Source organism: Carassius carassius, chromosome 19, assembly GCF_963082965.1.
Source record: "Carassius carassius chromosome 19, fCarCar2.1, whole genome shotgun sequence".
NCBI lineage: Eukaryota > Metazoa > Chordata > Actinopteri > Cypriniformes > Cyprinidae > Carassius > Carassius carassius.
Window position 1 is genome coordinate 15,600,257 of NC_081773.1, and position 24,199 is coordinate 15,624,455.

The 24,199-nt window shown below is 38.2% G+C and overlaps 1 protein-coding gene across 1 annotated transcript in view; it reads left to right on the top strand.

Moving 5' to 3' along the window:
• Positions 1-24,199, top strand: part of dnah7 (dynein, axonemal, heavy chain 7) — a 68,833-nt gene that overhangs the window by 26,152 nt on the left and 18,482 nt on the right. Inside the window, exons 32-50 of the mRNA XM_059499967.1 lie at positions 303-452; positions 1,614-1,796; positions 3,964-4,140; positions 5,068-5,199; positions 6,423-6,644; positions 7,946-8,143; positions 11,515-11,670; positions 11,992-12,160; positions 12,473-12,599; positions 12,678-12,897; positions 12,976-13,848; positions 14,718-14,947; positions 15,108-15,438; positions 18,144-18,490; positions 18,575-18,755; positions 20,305-20,490; positions 21,713-21,876; positions 22,487-22,641; positions 23,458-23,648. Coding sequence (XP_059355950.1) covers positions 303-452; positions 1,614-1,796; positions 3,964-4,140; positions 5,068-5,199; positions 6,423-6,644; positions 7,946-8,143; positions 11,515-11,670; positions 11,992-12,160; positions 12,473-12,599; positions 12,678-12,897; positions 12,976-13,848; positions 14,718-14,947; positions 15,108-15,438; positions 18,144-18,490; positions 18,575-18,755; positions 20,305-20,490; positions 21,713-21,876; positions 22,487-22,641; positions 23,458-23,648 — 4,392 coding nt within the window. The remainder of the gene's footprint in view (positions 1-302; positions 453-1,613; positions 1,797-3,963; positions 4,141-5,067; positions 5,200-6,422; positions 6,645-7,945; positions 8,144-11,514; positions 11,671-11,991; positions 12,161-12,472; positions 12,600-12,677; positions 12,898-12,975; positions 13,849-14,717; positions 14,948-15,107; positions 15,439-18,143; positions 18,491-18,574; positions 18,756-20,304; positions 20,491-21,712; positions 21,877-22,486; positions 22,642-23,457; positions 23,649-24,199) is intronic.

The window sequence follows — 24,199 nt, forward strand, 5'->3', positions numbered from 1 at the left end:
TCCCACATTCCTCAAACAGTTCCAACTGGATGTGAATTTGTATCCCAATACCACAATACAAACTGCTCTTTTTGCATAATAGAACACTTAAAAAGTCAGTAAAATGTTTTTATAGAAAGGAAATGTGATTTCTTGTGTTGTCAGAGAACAGACAACACATTTAGTGATGGTACTGCTATAAATCACTGCAGTGAAGCACATTCATACACATGCTAATATGATGCAATTGAGAACAGTGCTGCAAAAAGTTGTGGAAGTGTTGTGTTCTAGTATCAATCAAACTTAATCTGATTTGAATGCAGAAACTGATGGAGGAGAACAGGGTTCAGATTACCGTTATCAACCCAAAGTCTATCACTATGGGCCAGCTGTATGGACAGTTTGATCCTGTGTCCCATGAGTGGTCAGATGGCATCTTGGCTGTCAGCTACAGAGCATTCGCCACTTCCCAGGTACATTTACCAATACAGTCATCTTATTTGTCCATTTATTCATCCATACATCTTTCTGTCTATACCTCTATCCATTCATCCATTGATTCATCTCTCCCTCCCTCCATCATCCATCCATTCTTTAATCCATCAATACATTTATCCCTCCCTCCTTCTATGCATCAGTAATATTATCTACTTCTCTATGCTCATCTGTTCATCCATCCATCCCTTGCTTCATCACATTTAGTGCACATTGCGTAAGATTTAGTAAAAAGTAATAATGTCTCTCCATGTTTAGAAAACTAGTCTCCTGTCAGAGTTTAGTCACTACTAGATCCATAAATAGCATTGAACATTAAATTCACTGCCTTCAATCTAAAGCTATCTCAACACAAAGAACATTCACATACAGTAGTGCTGTCTGCTTGAAATCTGCAGCTCTCTTTCTTCACCATGGTAACACTAAGCCTAAATCTGTGTCATCTTTTACCCACTGACTTTAATGTTGTTCTACCCTCATTTACAAAGGATTACAGTTTGAAGCTTTGTTTCACCGGCTTACAATAGAAGTGTTTACATTAAAACAGTTGTTGGCAGAAGACATGGTAGAGCATTGTCTTTGGCACAGCAAGAAGGGGGGAGCGAACCTAGATCCTCTAATAGCTGTAATTGAGGAATAAAACGGAACATAATAAGAGCAGACAGGTGTCAAATGTTTGCTTCCAACTTAGTTTCATATTTGATTGCCGCTGTTTTTGCTGGACGCTATGAAGACATGTTACAAAATTTAGGTCGTTTTAGTGGGAAAAACTATCGGTAGAAAGAACTAGTTTAAAATAATGCAATCATTTTAAGCTTAAACAAATGTGAGATTGTTGAAATTTAGTATAGTATAATAGTATAATTATTTTTCTTCTATTTGAGAACTGTTAGTTACCCTCATTTTTAACTTAAGACATTCAGAACAACTTTTAGAAAATGATAGGAAAAATGGTGGTCTTACTTTTTTCTACAGCAAAAAGTATTATGCCAGTGAGCTCTAATTTTCCAAGTGGTAAAAAAATAAATGATGTGCAGTTATACCTATTTTATTGAAACACAGCCACAGCACACACAGCAAAGTTGAAGTTAGATTGTTCGATATGAGTCTGAAGTGACTTCCTGCTGCTTCCCCACCAGAGTCCTGACAGAAACTGGCTGATTTTTGATGGGCCTGTGGACGCAGTGTGGATTGAAAACATGAACACTGTACTGGATGACAACAAGAAGCTTTGTCTCATGAGTGGAGAGATCATCCAGATGTCCCCACAGATGAGCCTTATCTTTGAGCCCATGGACCTGGAGGTGGCTTCACCAGCCACGGTAAGATGACCATTTCAGTGATAGCTATGTGGTTTAGCATGTGGATCACACTGAGCATGCAGAATTTCTTCTGATACCACAACAGTCGAGATATGCATGTCACACTCTGCGGGCATCTTTTTTTAAAAAACAAAGTCAACATATGACAATTAATAGTAAATACAAAATTTAAAAATATACAGTCTGCAGCACTATTCTGCACTGGTGCAAACATGAAGCTTAAAACATTTGTTTCCTTTAATTTATCTGAGAGGTTACTCTGTGTTATATTGTGACATACAAGCCTGTGTTTCCAGTGTCTCATCTTTGCAGTTCTATGAATGGATGTCAGTAGGAAGAAAAGTGTAGTGTGACCTCCCCTTTAGATTGTGCACTACGATTATAGTGATATTCTAATTTTTTTTTTCAATTTTTAATATTCTGCTTTGCTCTGGGGCTCATACAATGGCTGTAAATGTTTCCAATTTAGTTTATAACAGCCTCAACCTTTTATAAAAGCCTCTTTGCAAGGCCTCCATTACATGACATGACATTACTGTGACAGGCTAAGATCAGTAAGATCGAAAGACTGTAAGGATCATGAATCTTAAAAAAAAAAAACTTCATCCACTTGTTTCTAACTTTGGGATCGCTTTAGCAGGCATTTGCAATACATTCCAATAATAAGTGGCTTTAATATATTCCACCTACAAAGGCAAACCTACATTGCACAAATTTATTTCTTTTCAATACAGTATAAAAATGATGAAATTTGATGAAAAAATCCTCACATTTCCCAACGCATTTTGTTTTATCTTTATCAGACAAGACATCTCTGAGGCTACCTTTGATGTTTTGAAAAAAAGAAAAGAAAAGAAAGTAGACCATCAAATGAGATTGTTGTTGTCATTCAGTAAACCTGTCAAAAGAGGACTTACCAATTCACTGGCGTTACCACGCTCCCCTCTCCCAGCCTACTCAAAAATGGCATAATGGCATGTCGCTACTGGATTTTCGTTTTTCAGAAACACCAACGCGATTTCCTCCCCTTATTTATCTCAGTGTCTTCTCCTAAGATGGCTTTTTATCTGACAGAGATTTTGCCTCACACATCCCAGCCTGAGGAAAGGTTCCTATTGTTGTGGATCCCAGCTTTTTCTGGCCCAGTGTGGGAAGAAGGCTCTGATTCAGAAGAATGGATGATGATGACAGAGATTAAACAAGCATGTTATGGATAAGGAAAGAGTGTGTGTGTGTGTGTGTGTGTGTGTGTGTGTTTGATTGTCTGCATGTTTTTTTTTTGGTTGTTTGCGACTGTCACCAGATCAGATCAAAGAAGATGCTGGAGACAGAGCCAGAGGGAAAGAGTGAGACAGAGATCAAATTTGTGTGAATATCTTGTCTCGCTTTGACAGAAAACGAAAGAGGCCTGGCTATAGCATAAACCATCTCCCTTTGGCCCATATCTGTCTCTGGCAATTTCTGTCTTGCTCTCCTCCTTTTTATATATTGATGCTTGACTCATATGTCCTGCTGCAAACTAGACCAAAGTTCAATGAGAATTCAGTTGAACAAGCTAACGTGCTCTCGAGGTCATGCTTGGCCCAGATGTCTCCTCCGGCTTAACACCTGTGCATAAGTGCCCAGTTTGCAATTCACTTACACCTCTACCATTCACATGGGCCTTTCGTGGGAGCCACTTTCCGACAGCTGTTTCCATCTCGTAACCTTGATGATGTGCTATTCATCAAATTATTAAGCACAGAGGACCTATATCTTTATTTGTAACCCAGTGCAGCTGCTGTGCAGATGAATAAAATGCAATTTGTTTGAACTATGCACCATTCCAGGTGGCTAAGCAATATATAAAATGTTTTGTACCCTTTGGAGTTGTGTCCACATCCTTTAGAAAGGACTGCTGTGGTAATGAGTGCTGTTTGCTTGTTTCTTGATATTTACAAAAGTCACGTAGTCAAATGTTACTGTTCAGAAGTTTGGGGTCAGTATGATTAAGAAATTAATACTTTTATTCAGCCAGAATGCATTAAATTGATCAAAAGTTTCTGTACATCAAAGAATGCTAAAAAAAAAAAAAAAAAATTTTTTCAAAAAAAAAATAAACAGTTTCCACAAAAATGTAGTGTATCTGTTCTTTTATCAAGCTGGGACGTTAGTGCTTTCTGTGCAGGTATCTCGCTGTGGTATGATCTACATGGAGCCTCACATGTTGGGATGGCGGCCTCTGATGCTGTCTTGGTTCAACACTTTGCCGTCTACTCTGAGCTCCATGCACAAAGACCTCATCACTGGCCTTTTTGACCGCATGATGCCAGCATGTCTTCAGCTCATCCGCAAAGGCACTAAGGTACAGCTGTAACTATGCTGCAAATAATGAGGAGTGCTTTGCCACAGAATTAAAAGGCGTCATTAATTAATCTAATATTAAATTGCACATTCATAAATTGTTATTCTTCTCATTGACAAATTATTTCAGCCAGTTCCCTATTCTCTTAAGCTCAAAATAAACCCCTTTAGGATGTTACAAGTCCCTTCAACTTTGCATTGGGTACTGATTACTGATAGCCTTGAGGTTTATTTTGTTTATTATTTGTTTATTATTTTTATTTCGTGATGACGACTGTAGATCGTTTATATTTTCTTTAAACTGTCTGAATATTTCCTGTTTCCTCCCTGTCTTGTTCCTGGTCTTACTAAAATTTAGGTAAAGCTGGAAGAAGAGTTTGTAACCTCTTTTCATAAACATGCAGTGGTACTACAAAAAAGAACTCCATTAGTTTTTATATGACATAATTATTACTCTGGAATGAATATGAAATTCCTGCATGGTCTCAATTAATGGCAGACATTACATACAGCATTTTCTTTCCTAATAATAACATGCTTCTGCAATTAGAGGTTAATTTGTGCTTGGATGCAAGCATTGAGCTCTGAATGGGATAAAGCACTAATTATATGCTTTCTTTTTTTAAATGCTAATTTACTTGACAGTCCTGTTTTGTCTCTTAGTGCTTACAGTGAACTTTGATTAATACAGTTTTTGCCTGACAAACTAGCATTTTCTTCCACTCATTTAATGCAACATTTCTTCAAACACTTTTTTGTCATTTTTGTCTAGCCAGCTATTATTTATTATCTCACAGTGCAAACCAAAATCACAGCATGTCTTGCGTACCTTTAAGATAGTCTTGCCCAGTATAATGGCATACCACTAATCACTTAGCCACGGGTTCTTGGTCCGGACTAATGGAGTGTGTTTTGTGTCGGCATTCAGGAATTATCTCCTACTTCCAACACGAGCCTGGTGAGGTCTCTGATGAATCTGATGGACTGCATGATGGATGAGTTCAGAGAGGAGAGCCAGATGAAGGGGATGAGTGAGAGAGATGTGTGCTCCTGGCTTGAGGTAAGGAGATAAAAAGTAAAAAAGATGAATTGTGGAATGTTGGACACTCAATGCTTGCAGCTTTCTCTATGTAGCAGAAATCAATCCACACTTCTGCTGAGCCCGCACCGAGGCAGTTCACTAACAACCAAGCAAAATGTCTTTGCAAACACAATGTAGTAGCAATGTACTAGCAACCATCCACAACACCTTGCATCAAGGTTTGGTTTGCAAAGGCACCACTTACATTTTCATCAGAAATTTTCAAAATCTAATTGTGATAAATTAGTATGTGCTGGAGTTTTAATATGCATTAGTAGAGGACGTAGAAGGTTATAACTACGTAGGAGAAATGCCATATACTGGATATACTGTATTGTCCATATCTCATGGACCTCATCTTTTTATTTCAATTTCATCTCATGGCTAATGAATTGAAATGTAGTTTGTTTAGTTTTACTTAGTCCTCACAAGCATGTACGTTTTTTTTTTTCAGTTTGTGTGGTCCACTGCAAAGTTTTCATATTAATTGTTTCTTACAAAAATCTTAGCTTTAGTGCCCTGAAAGGTCATCTCTTAAGCCAAAGGCAACTTTTGCCATTTTTTGTGCTGTCTGAAGTCTGTCAATACTGTCTGCATTTCTCCTCTAAAGGTAATAATCTTTCTCCATCTGCTCCTCTGAGACGATGATCATATCAGTAGGTCAAAAACTGCCAACCTAGATGGAGAGTCTCATTGATTAGCCTGTACAGGATCAATTCTTAGAAAGTCTCCCTCCGCCCAGATAGGAATGACTTTTTTAGCTTCCTCCTAGTTGGTCATCAGAGTATTGCACATTCTTAAAACTTTTTTTTTTTTGCTTGTTTGTTTACACCAAAAGAGCACAAAGCATTTTGCCCCAAATCAATTGTGTTTGTATAGATTGTCATTGCTGTAGCCGATTGATCCAAAGGAGCAATTGAGTTTGTAAAGGAATATTTTTGAATAATTGATTGGATTAGTAGGGCTGGGAAGGTCAGCACTGGGTCGTAGTGATTAAAAACAACAACAGAGGAAGTAAGGATTTAGAAATTGTATTAAAAACCCAATATATGATAGTATCATATCATAATGATACCTAAAAATGGGCTTATCAGAGGACAACATTATGATGTTACTGAGCTGTTTGTTAGTCAAATCAAAGTGCCACTAGCTTTGACCCCTCCTGTTCCATGCAAACATTGTTTTTCTTTCTTTCTGTGTAGGGCATCTTTGTTTTTTGCCTTGTGTGGTCAGTCGGGGCCAGCTGCACTGAAGCAGGAAGGGTAAAATTTGATGGCTTGGTGAGGGAGATGCTGGCAGGTGGTCTTAGTGAAGAGACGCGCACACGCCATGGAATTCTGGAGCACGTGGAACCTCCCGCCAAGCAGCTGACGGTGCCTTTACCCACTGAGGGCACGCTCTATGAATACCGCTTCCTCAAAGAGGTCAGGAAGTTTCTTCAACACACTTGGGTGGATACAGTATGTAGTGAGAAACAGATTGGGCTCTTCTGGGAAGTTATTTTTTTTCCTGTCCTAAATTTTGGGGGGTAATTAGGTAGCTGACGTGAAATACTTTTTCAAAGTTGATGTCCTAATATGTGAAAGACTGCACTCAATCTAAATCTATTAATTCCCGTTTCTAAACGGCATTCTGTTAACTCTTTAATAATTACTGTACATTCATCCTTACATTGTTTCAGTACATGGATTATTAGTCATTTAACAAATCAAAGGACGATTTAGAATAAAGCATGGTTAATTGTTGTATATAAAGAGTCAAAATGTAGTAACAAGTTATAGGACCTACGATATACACTTTTTTGATCAATTCACATCCATTTTTAACTAAAGCCCATTTACATGTTATGTCATAAACCATTTGATGAAGAGTCAAGGATCAGATTCATATATATGTTCTCATATATATATATATATGTGAAATTATTTTAAAGAAGTAATAATACATTTTATGTAGGTAATATTAGATTCAAAAGTTAATATCATTGCAATAATTATTACATATTGTATCTATAGTATCTGTATTAATTAGAATGATCTTTCCTGCAGCTTCTCAAAGATGGTTTCCCAATTTGGCTTTCTAGAAAGCAATTGTGCAATTCTAATATCCAGCCTGGTTTAGTATTAAAATGCCATCTTGGCTAGCTCTATATTTAGATTACATTCAAAGTGTAAAATCAACCACTTAATTCCTGGAGCTTGAGGCTTTTGAATTGGATTATTTGTATTTTTTGTCCTGAAATCCTAATAAGCAAATTCACTCTTTGCTGAGGAAGCACACCTTCCTCATCCTGAATGAGGTAATCTGTCTTATTATTTGTTGTAAATCACAAGCTTTATCTCTGTGTAATAAAACTTCAGGCATAACCTGGACTAATTTGCCAATTTCATGCCTCATTAAATGCTGAAAATGTCATTTATTAGAGAAGAAATGGATTATCCATTGCTTACATTTTTCTGCTGTAGATAAAAGCCTTTTGTTCTGAGCAGACAGGACCATGAACAAGCCCATAATTATTTTGTGGTCAGTGTAAGACATCTACAAAAGAGTGCACCATGAAGAGATTTCAAAGGGTGTCATAATGGTGGAATTGAAAACAATGCAGTGTTAATATACACTGTTGTTTAAAACACACAGAAGGACAGGAAAACAAAACTAACGAGAAGATTTATTGAAATTGTTATTTATTAAAAAATGATTTACATGAACAATGATACTCTAACAGGGTCCAGGCAGATGGGAGTTGTGGACTGAGGAGCTGAAGGCTTTGGCCCCCATCCCCAAAGATGTGCAGTTCAACGAAATAATTGTGCCTACGGAGAACACTGTGCGCTACACTGCTCTCATGAAGCTGCTCATCACTCATCAGAAGCCCACTGTCTTTGTCGGCCCCACAGGGACTGGCAAGAGCGTCTACATTCTTGTGAGTCTTTCAGGGTTTTTTAACCACCATGAATATCAGTCTACCAATGACTTTCCACTCATTAAAATTTTTATTGAAATAATTACATAATATGTTCATTAGTTAATAAAAAATAATGGCAGACACACAATTGTAACACTTAAATTGTATGAAATTAACACATAAAATTTTGCATTGCATTCTGTGATATATTTTATATTTCCTGCATAATTCTGATTGTGCCATGAGGAGAATTTACTGCAGTTCAGAGCGATGTAATGATTAAAACTCAGTTCAGCATTAATTAGTTCAAATTAGCAATGTTTTCATCAAAAGTTGCGCATTTAACATATTCGCAAAAAGAGTATCAATAGTAAAAAAGTACAAAAAAATCAATAGTAATTTTTTGCTCCATAATAAATGTTTTGCCAGGTGAAACACAGTAGCAAACACTCTCATCGTATCTTGCTTTTAGTTTCCTGAAGTTTTGGAATGCAGTCCTGTGAAAAAAGTTATGGGAGGTGATTATACCAAATTGTTTTGATTATGGACTTTGGCTCAGGCATTTCAAAATTATTAAAATAACTCACTGAGACACGCTGCCGTTTACTAAGTATTATGTATTTAGTAAGGATTTGAACTTTTGTCCCTTGACCACTGAATTAAAAATGAACTAGACAAACATGTCATAAAGGTGTCTGTTGCCTTTTGGCCCTGTATAAGCTCACCTATCCTAGAAAGTGCCACTGGTGCCCCCATCCAAAAGAAAATAAGGCATTACGCAACTGTCTCTACCTACATTCCACCTTGCCCAGCTGAGCACGAAACCTCTAACATGATCTTGAATGTGTGTGCATTCAGGGATGACTAATGATAAATCAGTCAATTGTTCAAGACCAGCTGTGGTCCACCGTGCTTCCCCACCCCCTTTCCATAAAAGCTGAACACACTCAATGCTTTTATTTTGGTCGGTGACATGGTTAGAAAGTCAAACAGATTCATCTATTACCGGAATCATTATGCTTTTGTTTTAAATACACATGGATGGCATCAACACAAAGGGCCCTATAATACACCCGGCGCAATGCGATGCAGGACGCAGTGCAAGTGTGTTTACTAGTTTTAATTTTCCCGTCCAGCGCCACGGCATTTTTGCACCCATGGGCGTGCTGGTCTAAAAAAGAGATGTGTTCAGGCGCATTGCTGGCACATTGCTATTTTAAGGAGTTGAAAATAGACTGCGCCATAGACCAACTCAAACCTGGTCTAAAGTCTGACGCAATGTTTTTTCTTTGTTATTTAAAGAGCGTACACACTGCTTATTAAACACAGGGACGCACAGCAGCACACAAACATGCCAACTATTAAAAATTAAAGGATTGCAATGCATAAGATTTTTTTTTGTAGGCTAAATATATATATATATATATATATATATATATATATATATATATATATTTATATATATATATATATATATTTATATATATATATATATGCCTACATGTCATAATGGATAGTCATCACATGTATCAGAATTAGTGTCATCTCGTAGTTTCAAGACGTGTTCTGTCTTTGCACTTGCCAAATTACACCCATTACTCATTAAGAGAATAGGGACAACCCGTTTAGACCATGCGCCTGTGTGCGCCAACCATTTTTCCTTCGTTAAAATAGCAAACTTTACACTTTACACTTTAGATTGTTAAAATAGGGCCCCAAATCTCAGCCGTCACAATGGTGATGTGTGCCAGACCCAGTGTTGTGCCTGAACGCGTTCATTGAACGATAGTTCATGAACTCGTTCATATTTTGGGCGAACGTGAACTGAACGTGCTGTATTAATGCCTGATGAACGTTACTGTGAACTCGTTCATTCTGGTGTCTGTGAACGGCACGCTCTCTCAGGTTAACTTCGTTCAATAGGGTGCCAGATTTCTATAGAGCCTTCCAGGCGAAAATCCGGCTAAAACACACCGTAAACAGGTCTTAATATGTAGCGGAAAAACACCCAATCTGGCAACACCAGCCACCAGTGTCACACCGCCGTCCGCCGCATGCGTGACGCGTCATCAAAAAAAAAAAAACAGCAAACGACAGCAGCATGTAGCAAGAAGGCGTATGATCATTTAAAAGAATTTTATGATGTTTATGACAAGGTCGGTGAGAATGGGAGACAAAGCATTAAAGCAACAATAGGGAAATGCTGTCCCCTCAATGCTAATGTAAACCCTGCTTGGATAAGGATTCAAAATTGGATATGAAGATGAAATCTGACGCATAGCTTCATTGTTAAAACTGATAAAATAATTGCTGTCTGTGATTCTATATGGGCTGTGGCAATAATTTTGAAAAATAATAGCTCGCAGCAACATATGGAAAAAAAGAACTATGAACTAGTTCATTTTTGGAACTGTGAACTTTAGTTCAAAATTTTGTAGTTTGAACTATGAACTGAACTAGTTCATTTTAAAATTTGTGAATTGAACTTTGAACTAGTTCATGTAGAAAGTGAACTTTCCCAACACTGGCCAGACCATAGTTCGGAGTTTAGAGATCTCATCTTGTGTTTTGAAAAGACTGAAGAAACTGAGTAATGTTGTTCAAAATCCATATTTATTTTAGAACTAGTTTTAATAGGATCTTTCATAATCTTTCATTCTTTCTAGTCACTTACCCACTTACTTCACATGTTCCCACTCTGCCTTCTCTTCCTGTTAAATTTTTTCACAATTTCCCCCTTGTGATTCTCTGGCAAAATTATGAAGGACTCTAAAAGTCTGCATGTTTTGAGTATGAAATGCCTGCAGGTGCCGATGACTTCATCACTCATTTAGAACGTGAATATTAAATCATCACTCTTCACACTCTGCCACATGGCTCTTTCACAGAGTTTTAAGGAATGAAAGAAATTGTATGTGTCAGGCTTAAGTGGAGCAGCTCACAGGCTCCTCAAACTATAATGAATGAGGTCTCTCTGAAATGTGCATATATTTACATTAATTAGTTGACATGTGGCTGTTTCATAATAAAAGCTTTTATGTTGGTTGTGCATGTTGTTGATTTTCATCCTTTAGGTCAACTGTTAAACTACAAAGAGATATAATTCATCCATATTGCAATGTTTTTTAGCACATATTTAGTTATTCAGTTTGCTTATTTGAAATGCAAGCATAATTATGTCAGGTGCAACGGTTTTATAAAAATGTTTTATAGACTCATGTACATCTGTACATCTTACATCATCTTTCTTAATGGTAGTGACAGGTTCATAGTTGAAACAGTTTACTCAACACTTCTAAAGGTTGGAAGTGTTGATAAAAAAAAAACTGAATTTTGATGCAACATCTGTGCTAACTAGAGCTAATTAAGTGTCTCCAATTCGCCCACAGGACTTTTTGCTGAATCATCTGGAGAAGGATGTGTACAGTCCTCTGTTGATTAACTTCTCAGCCCAAACAACAGCAGCACAGACCCAAAATATTATTATGTCTAAACTCGATAAGAGAAGGAAAGGAGTGTTTGGTCCTCCTCTGGGAAGAAAAATGGTAATACCCTTATGTTATTGGAGTAGTTATGATTAAATCTCAATCAATTTTTACTAAGAAATCCTTAACAGAATTTCAAAAGCCATTAATGACCATAATGTGTGCCCAAAATTCGAACTGCAAAGTGAAAATGAGTTCTTAATTGCCTCTAAATTATTTGGGAGAAAAAATGTGTTCTGATTCACAAGTTCACCTGTATTTAATCACCATTAACAGCACATTATCTTACAGTATTCAAAATTACATTAACCTTAATGTTAAAAAATATTCCTGTCATTTTTTTTTTACTTTTTTAATTTGCCTTTCGATTACTTTAATCAGGTGGTGTTTGTGGATGATGTGAACATGCCAGCAAGAGAAACCTATGGAGCCCAGCCTCCAGTGGAGCTCCTGCGTCAGTGGCTCGACCACTGGAACTGGTATGACATGAAGGACTGCTCCATGATCCACTTAGTGGACATCCAGATCATGTGTGCCATGGGTCCGCCTGGTGAGTTTTTTGTCATTTGTATATGCTAATGCAGTTTTTATTCAGAGCAAATAGTTTTCAGAGCAGTGTTTAGTTCAGTACAGCAAGCCAAAATTGCTTTGGAGCATATAAAAATAAAGACAAATAATTCACATAAATCAAACAAAGTTAAATATTACTGGTAAAACAAATGTGTCAAGCATTATGAAGCAAATCATAGTTGTATGCAACTTTTTATAGCATAGAAAGTTAACAAGCCTGATATGATAGGATGACCAACAAGTGGATAACAAGTCTGCTTTTACATGTCATCATGTCCATTGTCACATGCAGGTGGAGGTAGGAACCCTGTGACTCCTCGATTTTTACGTCATTTCAACACAGTGACCATTAATGAATTTGATGACAAAACCATGTTCACCATCTTCTCAAGAATTCTGGACTGGCACTTGACCATTAGGTAATGGTGCTCCATTCCAATGTGGTTAATAAATAAATTCATTTTTTAAATACATTTCCTATTTTTACCTGCTTTCAGATTTCCATTTCCCAAACCGTTCTCCAGCGTCACCTCACAAATCATCAATGCCACCATGTCTGTGTACCAGGAGGCCACTAAAAACCTCCTACCAACCCCGACCAAGTCCCACTACCTTTTTAATCTTCGAGATTTTTCCCGTGTCATCCAGGGGATCTGCTTATCACGACCAGAGACTGCTGATGACCCTACAGCTATAAAACGCTTATGGGTGCATGAGGTAACTGCAAGCACAATTTGAATAGGTCATATCATAATAGAAAACAACAAACTAATGTGGAACATGCCTCTCATGCAGGTCTTGAGGGTGTATTATGACCGCTTAGTGCATCCGTCTGATTGTGCATGGATGGTGGGCTTCCTGCAAGAAGTATCCAAGTCTCACCTCAAAGAAGACTTCCATCAGCTCTTCAAGCATCTGGACAGTGACGCAGATGGGCATGTAACTGAAGATGACCTTCGAAGCCTCATGTTCTGTGATTTCCATGACCCCAAAGGTGAGGACCGGAATTACCGTGAGGTGGGTAACCCTGAGAAGCTCCGTCAGGTGGTGGAGTCCCATCTTGAAGAGTACAACAATATCAGCAAGGCTCCCATGAATCTTGTACTTTTCCGGTTCGCCATTGAACACGTATGTCGCATCTCCCGGATTCTCAAACAGCCCCGTGGTCACGCTCTCTTAGTAGGAGTCGGAGGGAGCGGCCGACAGTCATTGACACGCTTGGCCGCCCACATGGCTGAAGCCGAACTGTTCCAGGTGGAGATCTCCAAGAGTTATGGGGTTACAGAGTGGCGCGATGACCTCAAACTCATCATGCAAAAATCGACATCTGGGGAAACTCATGGAGTCTTCCTCTTCACAGACACCCAAATTAAGTTGGAGTCATTTTTGGAAGATGTGAGTAACCTCTTAAACACTGGCGAGGTTCCCAATCTCTTTGCCGTAGATGAGAAGCAGGAGATTTGTGAGCGCATGCGCGTCTTGGACCGTCAGCGTGAGCGTGATAAGCAGACGGACGGCAGCCCACTGGCTCTCTTTAACATGTTTTTGGAGCGTTGCCGCAGCCAGTTGCATGTGGTACTGGCCATGAGTCCTATTGGCGACACCTTCAGAAGCCGCTTGAGACGTTTCCCTGCTCTCATTAACTGCTGCACTATTGACTGGTTTCAGGTTGGTGTGAACATGAATGTTTTTAGAGTCATTAATATACTATTTTAGATTGTAATAATTTTTTTATTTTTATATTTTCCATAATTAATTTAATTTTAGTTAAAGGGGTAAGTTTTTCTTTATTTTCTTTTATATAGGAGATCATTGTACTATTAAAAATGTCCTTTACATTTCAGAACTCAAAACTTTGTTGTTAGTCTAAAGCAGCTTATATTGAAGGACATTTGCCAAAACAACAGCTTTTGGAACGTTCTACTCTATGATGTAATAGTGTGGATAATCACCCCCTCCTGTCTGTTTAGCCCCGCCCACCAATTCACGCATGCAGTTTTTATGAGTTTTTACTAGAGCGCATGTAGTTTTTATGTGCAGATCTATGTAGAAATCAAACAATGAAGATGGCTCCGAGTACAACAAAATTTTATTACTGATGTTTTTATGTAAAAATCTTCGGACCTCAGAGAACAGTATAAAAAACAAAAAACAAAGGCAGTTCATTACCCCTTTAAAGGTTTAGTAATTTTTTATCAGGGTTTTTTTTTTCAGTTTATTATTACAGATTTAACTATTTAGTACTTTACATTAAACTAAACACAAAAAATAACATTAAATAAAATAAGATAAAATAAGTTAAATATAATACGTTTTTTAGATAACATTTATTTTATTTCAAGTAACTTTTTTATGATTTTAGTTTTAGTTGACAATAATAACTCTGGTTCTGTTGACTTTACCTCCTCAAAATGTGATATAAATGTTAAACACTTGTTTTAAACAAATTGTTTTGACGGATTTAAGAATTATTTAATGTTTAATTTTAACTTTGCATTGTTACAGTCAAAAATGTATGAATCATTATGTTCCAAAAGAGCTGGCCAGAAGATGCGCTGCAGGCTGTGGCGTCTCGTTTCTTGGAAGACGTTGAAATGACAGACACTGCTCGTGAAGGCTGTATCAGCATGTGCAAAAGCTTCCACACATCCACCATCAATCTCTCTGCATGTTTCCTTTCGGAGCTGCAGCGCTACAACTATGTCACACCAACCTCCTATTTGGAGCTCATCTCTATGTTTAAGCATCTACTCCAGGGAAAAAGAACGTAAGTCATCCTGCTCTCAGAGGCTTTACATTAGAATCACTGACTGATTAGGTTTGAATAATTAGGTTGTGTCACATTTTGGCATGTGAACTCTTCATATGATAAGCAGCATTATTTATGCCAGTGATGATGATGTTGTTATTGGTCTCTGTTGTTTCAGTGATGTCATGAAACTAAAGAGTCGTTATGAGGTTGGTCTCGAGAAGTTGGAATCGGCTGCCACTCAGGTGTCCACAATGCAGGTAGAGCTGGAGGCCCTTCAGCCTCAGCTGCGTGTTGCCAGTAAAGAGGTGGAAGAGATGATGGTGGTTATCCAGCGAGAGTCTTTGGAGGTGTCCAAGACCGAGAAAGTGGTCCGCGTGGATGAAGCAGAGGCTAATGAGCAGGCAATGGCTGCCAAGGCCATAAAAGATGAATGTGATGCCGATCTGGCGGTAGCTGTGCCCATTCTGGAAGCTGCATTGGCTGCTTTGAATACTCTCACCACACAGGTTGGAGGAAACTACAACTGACTAATTATTATTTATGATGCATGCAAAATGTTTATAGCAACAAAGAGCTCTCAGATTGTTTTTGGAAACACATTCTAGAATGAGCTAGCGAGTTAAATTCTGCAAACATTCACTGCAAACATCAAAACTTGTATAACTTTATTTTTGCTGTGGAACACAAAAGAAGGTCATTTTGAAAAATGTTGGTAACCAAACAGCAGGGCTGGAATGGGGCAAAAAAAGGGCCCTGGCATTTTTGCTCGGACCGGCCCACCACATTCGGTCGGACACAACCAACCAGTACACCATCCTTGCGGTCCCTGTAGATATGCATATCTACTGTTCCATTCCCAAAAACCCCTACAAAGCTGAGAACTAAGTGCCATAGACCAGTGTACCAGTGCAAGTGGACCAGTGTACTCACTCTCTCTTGACTGACTCCCTGGTGATCAAAGGTGCTCTCCTTCACTGCTAACTCAACCTGGCTTGACTGTACATAAGGACAGAGAGAGAGATGATTACAGTTATTTGGAAGAATTAAAAGTACACTTAGTAAGGATCCATTTTGGTTATATAGTCCTGTATTCTTGAAGAGCAGGATTTCTAGATGGACAATGTGCTCCATGTTATAAAAGCTAGTTAACCCTTTAGAACCCAATACAATGTGGATGTAGAATACTGCAAATTTTAAAAAGAAATGTTTTTTTTTTTGTCAATGAACCAAACAGCAGAAAAACTAGTTTACAATTGCAAGTATAGGCTACTTTGTTTAAAAGAGCACAAAACCCTATTTAATATGACACCAAACAGCATTTACCTCTCTTTGTTGAAACACTTCTCATAAAAAAAGAAAAACAAACTATACTACCAAATTACTCACACAAAACGTCCTAATAATATATATGATATTCATATCATTCACTCACCATTAATATTGCATATTAATGATATTGGAAATTAATTAAAATTATTAGAAAGTATCTTCTTCGTTGAATATACAGCTAAACAAAAATATACAGCTTTCAAAATGCAAGACGGGTTTTAATCCCCAAATATCATGCGTTAGCTAATGCCGCATTCCAGGCAACCTGTAACGCATGTTTTTCCAACCTTAAACCCATGAAAGTGCACTGGAACGGCAGTCAAAACCGTGACTTCCCACCCGTGAACTCGTACTAGATTGATCTGCTTCGAGTTCTAAGTTCTGACGTCACACAGCATGCGAAACAACAATGGCAGCCCCTACGAATAATATTGCCTAGGAAGCAGTGTTTATGCAAGTGGTACACATCGAAAAAACGATTTTAGGACAATGAAACTTTGCAATAAAATTAATAATCTAGCTGAAATTCCTTGTGCCCAGGAAGTTTGACGTGACTTGCCTGGAATGGTACAAAGTCGTCAGTCGTGGTTTGAATTGTGACTTACGAGCTCAAAAACCTGTCTGGAACGCAGCATAACTTACCTCTCTTCCAACGTGTAACTCGTCGTGGGCGCCTTTACGCAGCCATTGTGAGTAATAATTAAAATAATCAAATGGCATCATTTAAGTTTTTCTAGAGAATGGCCGTGCAGCCGTTATGGGTTTTAAAGGGTTAACATTAGAATAGTCAGCCGAAGTTGCAATTGAATAAGTTAACTCTGCTAACCTATCTACAAAAACAATGCAAAATAGCTTATGCTGTGTTATTTGACTTTAGCTGAGTGGCTAGTGCAGTGGCTAGTGCAGTAGGTGACAATCTGACAGATTTTATAATAGCGACAACGATTATGTTGTCTTATTTATAATATTAATTAATTTAGGTAAATCATCATCTTCGTAGTGGCCCAACCAGGCCCAGACACACACTATCCTCCTGCACCCGCACTGATTAACACTCCCTCCCTGTTAATCATGTAGCTACCATGCTTACCATTTCTATTATACTCTCCTGCTCACTCTGTCCCTCCTTGACTTCACTATCAGACACCTGCTCCTCTGCCTGGGTGCCGCCGGCGCTGCCATGGCTAGTCTTCTCCATGTGCTATGTTCACCTGTTTTTGCAAAATGTCGTCAGGTACTGTAGGCTTGGAAACTGAAGCTACAGCACTAAACATGTCTGTTATTTTTGCACAAGGTGAATTTTTATTATTTTCTTCTCCGCACCTCCCTTGTGCTTTTGTTTCTGGCTCGGAGCCACTGACTGCATCTGACACAAGAAACAGAGGGGGAGGAGTGGAGCCTGTTAAGAGATGATTGGGCCAGCCCAGTGTCAGTATGGAAAATGAACCAATGGGCCGCTGTCCCTGCTTTATGGGCCGGTCGTTGGCCAATTAAAAAAAAATAATAATAATAATAATTATATTATATCGACCGGCTCCCAAGTGCGTCGCCCCACCGGGCATTTGCCCGGTATGCCAGATTACCAGTCCAGCCCTGCCAAACAGTTTTGGTGACCATTGATGTCCACTGGATGTACAAAAACAGGATTTCTCTTATAACATCCTTGTTTGTGTTTCACAAATGAAAGAATGGCATACAGCTTTACAACGGCATGAGTGCGAGTAAATAAATACCTGAATTCTTATTTTTGAGTTAACTATCCCTTTAAGTAATAAACACCAGAGGTGTCTCTTGGTGACTTGATGAATGTTCTTACTTTGAATTTTTTTAACTATTGCATACTGCCAATATCCAATAAATCAATCTGTGTCATGCTCTGTAGGATATAACTTTAGTTAAATCCATGAAGAATCCTCCAGCTGGTGTCAAGCTGGTGATGGAAGCCATCTGCATCCTAAAAGGCATAAAACCAGACCGTGTCCCAGACCCCTCAGGCTCTGGCAAGAAGGTGGAGGACTTCTGGGGCCCAGCGAAAAAACTGCTTGGAGACATGAAGTTTCTCCAGAGCCTTCATGAGTACAATAAAGACAATATTCCAGCAAACTACATGAGCGTCATCCGCAACAAATACATCACCAACCCAGACTTTGTTCCAGAAAAGATCCGCACGGCCTCTGCTGCTGCAGAGGGGCTCTGTAAATGGGTCTGTGCCATGGACTCCTACGATAAGTGAGTTATAGCTTAACAAACTAAAGGTGTAAAAATGTTAATTAATAAGAACCATTTCATGGTGCAAACTTTTTTCCTTCACAGAGTAGCAAAGGTAGTGGCCCCTAAGAAAGAGAAGTTGGCACTTGCAGAAGAGAAGCTGAAGGTGGCCATGGAGAGCCTCCAGAAGAAACAGGCTGCTTTGAAGGAGGTCCAGGACAAATTGGCCAAACTACAGGAGACCCTGGAAGCCAACAAGAACAAAAAGGCTGACCTTGAAAATCAGGTAAGCAGAGGACAGTAGTCACAGAAGTGGCTATTCAAGATTCTGACAATCAACAAAAGGTTAGCTACTTTTCCTGAAGGCTTGCATATTACACCATGTTCAACTATTTTTTCTATTGACATTCTTTGTAACCTCTGGTGCAGCCCAACCCTGTCAAAATGCCCGCTCTTTGCTGGAAGTTTGTTTATTTAGGAATTTAGAGAAGTTCAGGGAATGTTTTCCTTTTCTTCTTTGTTTACATTCCTTCAGATCATTTTATGTTCCAACTTTGAAGTTGTAAGTGTGAAGCCTTTGTTTCTAAACCCACACAGAAAAAACACAGGGGCACACACACACTGTTCTCATTTGTCTGTAGAGACTGCCTGTCAGTTTAGCGCGTGTTTGGGTAAACCAAGCATCACCAAGGCCCTTCTGCCGTTTTCTGCCCTATTTCACTTCCTTTCATGTTCCTTCTTCTTTTTTCCCCATTTTCTCCATGTTTGTAATTCAGGTTGTCTGTTTTCCCTATTGGAGGGCAGAAATTGTTTATGCCATGCTCTCTCAAGCATGGCCAGAATCAAGGCACTTGAACACACTAAAGCAAACCTGTTATGCTGTTCCTGAAGCTCCACTGGAACAGTCTCATTTAAATTGTTTTCTCACTTTGGGATATGATTTAGAAAGAACAGGAATTATAGAGGAATTCATCTCAAAGAGCATGAAGTGTCATGCTGCCGAATGCAGCAGTGTCACAAATAATTAGTGAAGTGTCATCGCAGGGAGTGAATAAGATGTTTGGATTGTTCAGTGATTGTGCTGTAAGCTTGTGCCCAAGCGCTGAGCTCCCATCACTCTCTGCAGTAGCTGTGCAGACTCACTCTGTCATTTCAAACAAAGACTGTGTTTCTCTGCAGCCAAACTGGGGATTTAAAGATCCATTTTCCTGTGATGATGAAAGAGGCCCTGCACTAGTGGATCAGACACTCAATTAGATGCTTTATTTAAAAGGATGTTTGTATAGTAAACTTTCATTTATTGTCACAAATGTTTTATATAAATGTAGTCATATCTGGTCATCTTTTTCTAAACTGTGCAAATGACTGCTTATCTCTGAATACAGATGCCAGCCACACTTAAACTGCTGTACCTTTGATGCCAACACCTGTTTTAGCATGTTTTTAAATGATGTTAAATGTGCTGATACTGCTTCATCTCATAAAATGGTGACAAAATCAGAACTGGCCTTTAGTTAATATTGTAAACATCAGGGAGTATGTGTTAAAATGTGTGTAATGTACTCTATGATTCAAAAATGCAGTCACTAGGACTAAACAAGGCTGCATTCAATAATTGTTTTCTTTTTAAATTCCTTTTTACATTTAATTTACTTCTGTGCTGGCAAACCTACATTTTCATCAGTCATCAATTATATGAATGTACTGTGCCCTTGCTGAATAAAAGTATACTTTAAAAACCTTAATGACCTCAAACTTCTGGACAGTTGAACAGTTGGTATGTCCACATGTATGTACTCATCCTTTAGTCTCCTTGTTTTCCTTTTTTTCTGTAGGTGGAGTTGTGCAGTAAAAAGTTAGAGCGTGCAGAGCAGCTCATTGGTGGGTTAGGAGGAGAGAAGACCCGCTGGAGTGAGACAGCCTGTAACTTAGGTGAACTCTACAACAACCTCACCGGAGACATTCTCATCTCTGCTGCTGTAGTGGCCTATCTGGGTGCCTTTACTTCCAGTTTTAGACAGGTGTGCCAACTCATAAAACAGTCCATTTCTCCTGCCAATCCATGTGCTTATCAACCCACAATGTTCATATCTTGACAGATTTTAAAAAGGGTAAAAAGTGGAAGGTCGTTGAGCTGAGACATTTGTATTGACACATATATTCTAGTATATTTAAACTCCTTAGACTTTTAATTTATTTTGTCTTTTGAACTGTTGGCTCATTTAAACACAGATATGTACAAATTCAGATATTAAGCAAAATGTTTGTTTTGTTTTGCATTTGATAGCCAACAAGCAAACTAATCACTATTGACCATATCATATTTACAATATCTACATGTCCCCAAGTAGTGAAGTATTAATACATTTATCATTTTTAACTTGTGGGTATTTCCCATTTGTGAGATCACACAATGCAGCAAAACATGGTTTTGTACTGTAAGCGAGAAAATTATTTCCAATGATTTCATATTAAAAAAATTCATTTTTAACTCATTTTCCAAAAAATATAGCTAAATGTTGCAAAATCCTGGCATTATTTTACAGTGTAGAAGAGTCTATACTTACCATTGAAAGACATATGGGAAAGAGTTTGTCTTGCAGAACTGCATTTGACACATAACCTTTCCATTACATTTGAGTCTAAGCACTGTAACATGAGTGAAAGTCATTTTCATATTCAGTATAGTTTTTGCGTCTCAGGTGGAGCAACATTACAGTGTTTTTGATATCCTTCTATAGCTATTATTTGTACACATTTGCCCCTGTCAGCTGGTTACTCTTAACAGCAGAGCAGGGTCCATAAAAAATGAATGAACTCAGTGAAAACACTTTGTACAATATCAGGTATTGCTATGGTGAGATTGAAATAGCACTCAGGGAACAGGGAGTAGTTTCACTTTAATATTTCCCCCTCTGTGAAAGCAATATCTTTTCTCCCAGAAGAGGTTCTTTTTATATAAGCTTTTGTGCAGGTACATGACACACAGCTTATTACCTTTGTGTGCAGTTAGTTTTTATTAGATTTACACCAAAAACAAAGATATCGAAATGATAATAGTTATGTCCTGAAACTAACAGATAAGTTTGGATATATGGATCTGTGTTTTCAAATAGGATTAAAACTTCTTACATTTCTCAGTAGGCCTACCAGTGGTTGTTTCTGGATCAGACTGTCAAAAGCAGCTGTGATCATGTTGTCTCTCTTGAGCCGTGCGTGTGTTTCTGTGTCTGACATCTACAGCGAGCTACAGAGGAGTGGATTGACATGTGTAAGACAAGAGGAATTCCCTGCTCCAAGAACATGTCACTGATGAACTCCCTGGGTGAGCCGGTGAAAATCCGCAGCTGGACCATTGCTGGCCTCCCATCCGACAGTTTCTCCATTGACAACGCAATCATCATCTCGTGAGAGTGTTTAGCCAATATTTTTTACTTTAAGTTTGACCATTTTACACTTCAATTTGTATTAAATATTATATTATTAACCCGTTTTTGAAATACCTTTCTGTTGTTTTAATTTTAGGAAGTTAAAGGTTTAAGAAACCATAAAGTTCCGAACCATATTCCTATTTTATGAGATTTCTTCTAGCGCTATCTAAATGCAGATTTGATGAAACGTAGCAGCAAGCTTCTTACAATTTTCACTAGTCAGTCACTCTAAACATGTCATTTTTACACTGGATTGCATTTATTTGATAAAAACTGAAAGTACATACTAAATTACTATTTTTATATATTTTTTCCATTGTATATTATTATTAAGGATTAGTAATAGGCTTTATTGCTGAGATAAATGCAGCTTTTAGACTCACTGTTATTAAATATTATTAGACTTTTGGATGGCTTCCCAGGTAGAGGAATACTGAAAAGTAGAATTTTTTGAGGGGGTGAAATATTTTGTCGTATTCTTGAATACATTTCCTGCGTTATTCGAAATTTTGAATGATGGAGATGATTTATCATGGTTTGGAAGCTGTTGTTTGTGAAGGATTCTTAAGTCTCTTGTTGCCTGCAGTAATGCGAGGAGGTGGCCCCTAATGATTGATCCTCAGGGCCAGGCTAACAAGTGGCTGAAGAACATGGAGAAATCCAACAGTCTCCATATCATCAAGCTCAGTGATGCTGACTTTGTGCGCACATTAGAAAACTGCATCCAATTTGGCACTCCAGGTGAGAAATACTGACAGCTTTTAAACTTTATGACAGACAGTATTCAGAAAATGCAAATAAAGCTTACTTTTATAATACTCTAAAAATCCTAATATTGCTCATTGTCAGGCATTGTCAAACAGCGTGTTTGACAATCAAGCCATTTGATCAAATCAAACTTAAAGATCAATGAAGGAAGAAACAACAACAGAAATTTCCCTCAAGGTGCAATACCAGTATTTCTCCCCAGGGGTCCCCATCCACCATGGAAAACAAGCACAAATCACTGATCCAAACCAGTGAATGTTACCTGTAGATAAATGCTCACATTGTCTCTCTTTCCCTGGAGCAGCATTGCAACTCCAAATCCAAACTGCCTTGTGCATTACACATTAAGCCTGAAAGCACAATTTTCATCTAATTTTACACTTGCAAAGAAGGCCCAAGGGTGGACCCAAAATGCAACATGAGATACTCAAATGAGCCGAGTAATCTGGCCTTAGGTGCCTGTCTTCCATCCTGAGCTCCTCCCCATCAGTGCTGCACTAGGATGAAAGGCAGCTTGCGTAGGCAGGCCAGTGCTTAACTGTCTCAGGTGGATTGTTTTTTTTTTTTACCATTCTCCTCTAGGAGTTGCACTGAGTTTATTTATTCATTTCTTTGTTGTTGTTGCTTTTCTGCCGCACTTGTTCAGTTCCCACTTCTACTACATGACTATTTTTATTTGTTAATTGGTCAAATAAATGCTTCTGCAGATCTATGTTTTTTGTTTTTTTTTGTTTTATTGTAATTTTCACTTTGGTTTAACTGTAATCATTCATCTCTTGTGTATTGTAGTATTGCTGGAAAATGTTGGGGAAGAACTGGACCCCATACTTGAGCCCCTGCTGCTGAAACAGACGTTTAAACAGGGTGGCAGTGTCTGTATCCGGCTGGGCGATTCCACTATTGAATATGCTCCAGATTTCCGGTTTTACATAACAACCAAACTACGAAATCCACATTATTTACCTGAGATCTCAGTTAAGGTGAGTTTCCTTGAGTCTGAGTCACACACGGATACACTCAAACATTTGTCTGCTTCTTAACAAGGTCACATAAAATGTATCATTAAATTAAAAACATGATGTTAGTCATAGTGTATCAAACATGCAATTAATCGAACACTCCTAAACACACGCTTTCTGACAGGTATATATGGGCTGGATGAATAGTCCCAGATTGCTACAATGAAACAGAATGTATGCTACCATTCAAAAGTTTGTGAATTTCTATTAATTAGATTTAATTATGGAGTTTTTTTTAATGACACAAAAAGCATCTAGCCATGTCAATAGAACATAGACTACCTGTTCTATCATAAATTCATAAACATACACATAGAAAACAAGTTTTACAGCTGAACCTTGTCTTAAAGTCTGGATTCTGAAGCAGTTTTTTTCACAACTACCTAAACTAGACTCCTTAATGAGCCTGAGATACCATTTCCCTTTTAGGATGAGCATGTAGTGTTCACAACAGGATAAAACAAATGATACTGTTGTGGAAGATAAGGAATACCATTCTTCATACCAAATGT